Here is a 6807-nt window from a genome sequence, read left to right on the forward strand (position 1 = left end):
ATATATATATGCTATATTCATATACAATATACAGAGGAACATTTAAAGCTCGAATTAAAAAAAGTTAAACATATACCTATGTTTGCAAAAAGAAAACGATTTTATAAATATATATATATATATAATGGCAAGTAGAAGGTATCAGAAGCAATCGCGGCTTTTTAAATCCAAATGTTATCAACGGAATCAACAGTTGCTGCAAACAGTGAAACAAAAATAAAATGTTATTTTACGGCAGCAGAGCAAATTGGAGGTTATTTTTAAAACAGAAAAAGAAACGTTTATTTTATTTCTTTTTTTATATCTTTAGAAGCCGAGAGAAACCTGCGCAGGATGAAAGCAGCTCGTTTCATTTTATAAACCGAAAGGAAAAAAAATCTTTATTTTTATATTTATTTGATTGAAATGACCTTCATTCTTTTTGTTTTTATTATTGATGTGATTTTTATAAAATGTTTTCTTGTTGGTTTTAGTTTAAAATGTTTTTTTCTGCAGAGATGAAATATTTGGAAACGAAGCGCAAACGGAGAAATGATGAAGATGTTTGCGCGCGTGCCGCGGCCTCCATTATCCCGCACCGCTTAGAGAAATAAATCAGTAATTAACAAATAATAATAAACAGGGTGGATGTTATTTAGTTGCTGTTTTTATTTTCCGCGGGTTCTGCGGTCTTTCCCTCTGTGGCGGGATGGGGGTGTGCGTGACGGACAGGAGGAAGAGGAGGTGATGCGCTCGCGGCTCCTCAGCTGAACGCGGCGGAGCTTCAAAGTCTCCTCTGATCGCCCCACAGTCTGACGGCCCGGGCCCCACGCGCGCCCAGCTCCGCGTCATCACCGTAGTCGCGTGCGCGAGGAGCCCTGATGCGCTGTGAAAGTCGACAGCTCGTGACCTCGCGACCGCAGCCAGATTAAATGATGTCACGCGCAGCCACAAGTGGAGCGGAGATTTATCAGGTTGCCTCCAGTTGAGCAGGAGTTGTGCCAACCTCCTCCTCTTCCTCCTCTCCCTCCTCTTCCTCCTCCTGCGGAGTCCCAGACCTCCGCATCGATGAGGAGGAATTGAGCAGCTCCTCTACTTCCTCCCGGTCCTTCCCGGACGGTAACGATCGGCGGGTCTCGGCTCTCCGCACGCGGCCATCGAGCGAGCAGCGGCCGCCAATAAGCGTGAGAAGAGAGGCGGTGATCAGGAGGGGGCTCCCCGGCAGATGATGCCCTTCGCTGCGGGCCGGTGAGGAGCAGCTCCGACCCCTCGCTCCTTCTCCTTCTTTCCCTCTCCTCTTCATGATGGACGGTTCTCTGTGCCGCGCAGCGGGTGTCCTCGGCGCCCCCCCGGCCACCGGGAGCCATCCGGCGGGCTCAGACTCGCTCTCCTCCGGCGGCGGCAGCTCCAAGCCTCTCGCCTTTTCCATCGACCGGATTATGGCCAGGACGCCCGAGCCCAGGTCGATACCGCTCGGCTCCTGGTTCCAGGCGTCTCCCGCGGGGAAACCCGACGTGTGTCCGTCCTCGCTGCACTGCATGATCCCGCTGGTGCCGCTCGGCTATGAGGCGGGTCACCGGCTCAGCATCGGCGGGCTGGATCCGGGCCACCTGGACTCTCATCTCCAGGCTCCGGTGGACTTTTTGGGCTTCGGGTTGAACTATCGGAGCCAGCAGGAGGACTCGGCGGTGAGTCAAAGCAGCGGCCAGTATAAGCTGTTCAGACCGCGGGTGGTGAACCAGTCCTCCCTCTCCACCGTGGGCACCATGTGCTACCTGAACTGCGCCGGGGACGCGGGGGCCTGCGCCCCGCCGGCCGGCCTGGTCAACCTGCACCCGATGGCCTCCTACCTCCTCACCGCCCGACACAAAGCCCTCCTAGCGGAGAAGAGCAAGCAGCAGGCCGGGGAGCGCTACTCGGTTCCCGGGGCCTTCAAGCAGCTGTCCCCCAGCCAGATCCAGACCTACATGAAGGAGCGGGACCAGATCTACAAAGGCTCCCCGGCAGCAGCGGCAGCAGCAGCGGCCAGGCTCAGCGGCTCCTGCTCCGGATCCAAACCCAAAGTCTTCATCTGCGAGGTCTGCGGAAAGGTGAGCCGGAACCCGCTCCGAAGGTTGCCGGTTTAAATCCAATAAAACTGTTTCTGATGTTTTCCTTCATGGAGCCAGACCGGAAATCCAGAAACATCCCAGAAAAACAAACAAAAAAAGGAAATTAATTTCATTTAATAACGAGATTTAAAAATGCTTCAGTTTTTGCATTTTAATTCACTTCTATATTTGTTTTAATATATTTTTCCGTTCCTCAAAAAACAGAGAAAAACAGATTTTATTTTTTCATCTTTAAATTAATAGGATTGAACTGAATATCTTCAATAACCAGAGAATATTTTAACATTTAAAGTGAATTGTAATAATAACTCTGCGCTGTGATGTTTCTGTGCGTCTCAGGTGTTTAACGCGCATTACAACCTGACCCGCCACATGCCCGTGCACACCGGCGCGCGGCCCTTCATCTGTAAGGTCTGCGGGAAAGGCTTCCGGCAGGCCAGCACGCTGTGCAGACACAAGATCATCCACACTCAGGTGAGGCTCCGCACGGCTGCGGGATTCAGGAGCCGCCTTCCTTCCATCTGCTTCTGTCCGAACCTAAAAATTTCATTTATAAATAAACATTTTGGAGCCAAAACTGAGCCAGAAAGTCCGGACTGACTGGGAGCTGCGCTCAGGAAATATAAAAAAAATTAAATATTTATTTAAGATAGAAAATAAATTGAGAAATAATAGTTTTTTATTTTTAAAATAAGGAGATAAAATGTCATTTTCTGAATTTCCAACCATTTTTGAAGCAAACGTCTGAATTTAAACGATTTTTTTTTTATTACCTCTTTTACTTTATTTTTTATCTTGTTAAAAAACTTGAGCGGAAAATCAGTTGCTGATTCTGGAAAAACAATAAGAGTCATTTTCTCATCATTTTCCCGCCGAGTCTCATTTTTTCTTTAAAGATTAAAACAAAATCCGACATAACCTGCTCCGATTAAAGCTGCTAAAATGTTTTATAAACATTAAAGCTAATAAATCTAAAGAAATGTTATCATTTTAAAATAGCAGTGGAGTTTGTTTTTTTATTTAAATACAGCCTGATAGAGAGAGATTAGTCCATATTCAGGAATGAAATGGCCAGTTAATAAATAATGATATAAAAAAAATAACTTAAATCATTAAATAAAATCAAACTCATTTCATTTCAGAACGAAAACATTAATAATGATTTAATAAGGGTTTGAATAAAGCAGCAAATTCGCCACCTTAAAAAAAAAACATTTCAGTTTTTTCTCCCTTTTTACAAACAGAAGTTAAAGAGTTTTTTATATATATATATATAATTGTTTACTTTAAATAAAGTTTGGACCCAGAAATAGATTGTACAGAGTGACATTAATGATGATGCGGGATTCTGCTGCTTATTTTAACTCCCTGATAATAAAACGAAATGTTGTAGAATTTACTTTCCAACCTTTGCTTTGCATCTTTTAAATGTTTCCTTGAATAAAAATAAGGTGAAAACCACTGAGGATTAAATTATCATCATAGAAAAATCTAAAAGGCTTTTTTTTTTTATGAGGTTTTATTAAATCTGTCAAATTGAAACTAATAGTTCAGAAATAATCAATTAAATCTGTTAAATTATGCAGTGACATCAGTGATTTAATACTAATTCGTTTTTATATTTCTTTTTTTATGTTACAGGAAAAACCTCACAAGTGTAACCAGTGCGGGAAAGCGTTTAACCGGAGCTCCACGCTCAACACGCACACACGGATCCACGCGGGATACAAACCCTTTGTGTGCGAGTTCTGTGGGAAAGGATTCCACCAGAAAGGTGAGGAAAAAACGAGCACAGAGCCTCGATCCTCTGCGGGGCAGCTCTTCTCATGCGGGGCAGCCCTTCCTCTGACCCGCCTCCAGCAGCCCTCTGGGTCAGAGGGAGGAATGCGGTTTTACTCTTCAGTAAATCATCCAGGCTGCAGCGGGTTCCCATAAAACCCCGCAGCTCATCTCCTTCATTTAGTTTTGAATTTAATTTCATTTTTTAACCAACATAAATAAAACAAGTAGAAAAATGATTCAAAGTGAGGATAATTACACTGAGCAGCAGATCAACAGGAAGCATCATTTATAGAATTCAAGGAAAATAAACCAAATATTATTAAAACGCAATAAAGTAGAATATTATCCAAATATTTATTTCATTCAGTTTATTATATATTAGTCATATAAATGACTTTTACAGACGAATGTGTTATTTTATTATGTCTGGAAACAACACCTTTTTCTACTTATTGCTGCTGGAAACATGTTGAAGATATGAATTATATTATATAACAAATATTTTTCATAAAGAAGGACGTGTTTAATGAAAAGTATTTTTTATATTTGCTTGAAGGTTGTTATATTTTAAAAGTAATTTAAATATCACTGGATGCACTTCAGAAGAAATCCAGCGTATTGATATTAATAGAAAATTAAAGTCTCCTTAAGTCTTTCACCGAGAAAAAAACTATATGTATATATATTATATATCTATAATTTTTTTAGATAATTTCTTTTTTTTCAATTGATTACTTCTTTTAGTTTTTCTTTCATAAATAATTTTGTTATTTCCTGTTTGAGACGTATCTATTTTTTGTTTTATTTTATTCAGAGATCAGATTTTCTAACATAGAATCAAATAGAGACCAGCTGATATTTCTCCTTGATTCTCTGCTGATCTCATATCTATCATATTTTCAGAGCTGCTGATCTGGTGACACTTTGTGGACAATATGACAGACTGATGGGACCTTTGCCTTTTATCTTACTATCATAGATCTGGTTTTGATTTGTAGAAAAATGAGCTTAGAGATAAATAATAGAAAAAGCAGCAGCACATGGAGGAAAGAAGGTAGAAAGTCTGGCGAGAGCAGGCCGGAGAAAAACAGGAAAAATGGACCAGATAGGGATTATTGGAGCTGGAAGGCCTCTGCTCCATCACCCTAATGTGTGTAGGTCCTGCAGAGATTCAGGTCACGACTGAGACGTTATCTGCTTTAGCAGTAATAGTTCCTGCATCATGAAGCCTGTTGAGGTGCTAATAAACATAAACAAACAGGACGTTATTTGTTTTTCAGTTTGAAACAGAAAATTGGTTAAAGTTATGCAGCAGGTCAAAGAGCTGCAGCTGATCAGCAGGTCCAGCAATAAATGGCCTAGTCAAAGTCCAGACTGAAACCTGGTTATTACCTCTGATCATGTTTAAACTGGTTTCATTTATTCATGTTTTTTTACTGCAGAGCTTTTATTTAAAGTGTGATTTTTCTGCAGGGAACTACAAGAACCACAAGCTGACCCACAGCGGGGAGAAGCAGTTCAAATGCTCCATCTGCAGCAAGGCGTTCCACCAGGTGTACAACCTCACCTTCCATATGCACACTCACAACGACAAGAAGCCCTTCACCTGCCCCACCTGTGGGAAAGGCTTCTGCAGGAACTTTGACCTGAAGAAGCACATCAGGAAGCTGCATGACCCGGCCGGGGCGCCATCCGCCCTGGAGTCCTGAAATCAGCTGCGGACGCAGAAACCCAGACTTCCTGGTCTGCTGAGGACAGATTCTAGGAACAATGGCCTGCCTTCAGGTCTCTGCACTTTCTCTGCTCCAGTTATTGTTAATCAGCCAAATGAAAAGCTCTAAAGTATTGTAGTGTTTATCTTCCCTGATGTTTTAGCCTGCATATGCTGCCCCCTGCTGTCTGAACTGGGAGTGACTGAATTCTTGGAGCTCACCAAAGGACGCCTCTGACTCTTCACATGGAGACTGGTGTGCATGAATCATTCCCTCACCTTTGTGCTGTTTCCCCCTCCAAATAAAAAGTCACTATTGATAAGTCCTGACTCCTATCATGTTCTGACCCAGAGAGCTCACTGAGGGCAGCTCTGGTTCTCATCCTCGGTTGGACCCCCTCCACCCAGACCGTCACCATGGAAACCCAAAAAAGGCAGCGATGGGGTTTCTGAGCGTGTCCAAGCACAGCAGTGGCCTCCCAGGCCCAATAAGGACTCATCCTGACCTCCCGGTCGGCTGGCCTCTGAACCTCTGCGCTCTCGGGTCCATGAACATTTGGCTGAGAGCATCTTTATAAAACCCCCAAACTGATGCTATTTATTGTGTAATTAGTCCTCAGCGAGTCGTTCAGGCAGATCTCTGAGGTAAACCCAGAACTCCTCTACCTCCTCAGATGTTTCACCCTTTCTCTGGTTCAGAGAGCAGACAGTAAAAATGTTTTTACAGATTCAAATCCTGAGTTTTTGTTTTGTCTTGTGTCTGTGTGTGTGTGTGGGGGGGGGGTGGTTTAGTCTTTAGATTGACTGGAGATCTATCTGTTATCAGATACATTCTTTTAGATTAAGCTCTGGACTTTGACTAGGCTATTCTCTAATATGAGTTGGATTTGTTCAAGCAAATAAAAGCAGCTCGTCATAAAGAAGCACACACGCCTTGCTCAAGGGCAAGGCGGAACCTGGGATCGAACCCAGAAATCCCTGTCTGCGTATTTCAGTGGGTTCTCCTGCTGAAGCTGAAGCTCCGCCTCTAGCCATCGTCTTCATGTCTTGGTTTGGCTCCATCCATCCATGTGACCACCAGCTTCTCTGTCCCTAACCCCACAGCATCATGCTGCTTCCACCATGGTTCAGCAGATGATGTGTTCATTCATGGATGACCACAGCCTTCTGAGAACACCATTAGGTTCCTCCTCCTCCTGTGTCCTCCTCAGTCCAGGTGGACGT

General features: G+C 43.4%; 1 protein-coding gene across 2 annotated transcripts; it reads left to right on the plus strand.

Annotated features, from left to right (window-relative positions):
- Positions 1-1236: 1236 nt before the first annotated feature.
- Positions 1237-6318, plus strand: fezf1 (FEZ family zinc finger 1). Of its 2 annotated transcripts, XR_001481591.1 has the most exons (5): positions 1237-2069; positions 2430-2564; positions 3732-3864; positions 5346-5657; positions 5748-6318. XR_001481591.1 is itself a non-coding variant. In XM_015387428.1 (4 exons), exons 1-4 carry the CDS (start codon positions 1281-1283, stop codon positions 5579-5581), a joined length of 1293 nt encoding a protein of 430 aa, XP_015242914.1. In that variant the 5' UTR covers positions 1237-1280; the 3' UTR covers positions 5582-6318. The 2 variants fall into 2 exon arrangements, 1 of the variants encoding a protein (XP_015242914.1); XM_015387428.1 differs by having other exon boundaries at positions 5346-6318.
- Positions 6319-6807: the final 489 nt, after the last annotated feature.

This window comes from Cyprinodon variegatus, unplaced genomic scaffold (genome assembly GCF_000732505.1).
Source record: "Cyprinodon variegatus isolate N-32 unplaced genomic scaffold, C_variegatus-1.0 Scaffold394, whole genome shotgun sequence".
Taxonomy (NCBI): domain Eukaryota; kingdom Metazoa; phylum Chordata; class Actinopteri; order Cyprinodontiformes; family Cyprinodontidae; genus Cyprinodon; species Cyprinodon variegatus.

Excerpts from the sequence above, each read along its gene's own strand:
- fezf1 (XM_015387428.1), top strand. The coding sequence starts at position 1,281 with ATGATGGACGGTTCTCTGTGCCGCGCAGCGGGTGTCCTCGGCGCCCCC. Across the intron at positions 2,070-2,429 it reads TCTGCGAGGTCTGCGGAAAG|GTGTTTAACGCGCATTACAA; the intron begins GTGAGCCGGAAC and ends TGTGCGTCTCAG. Across the intron at positions 3,865-5,345 it reads GAAAGGATTCCACCAGAAAG|GGAACTACAAGAACCACAAG; the intron begins GTGAGGAAAAAA and ends ATTTTTCTGCAG.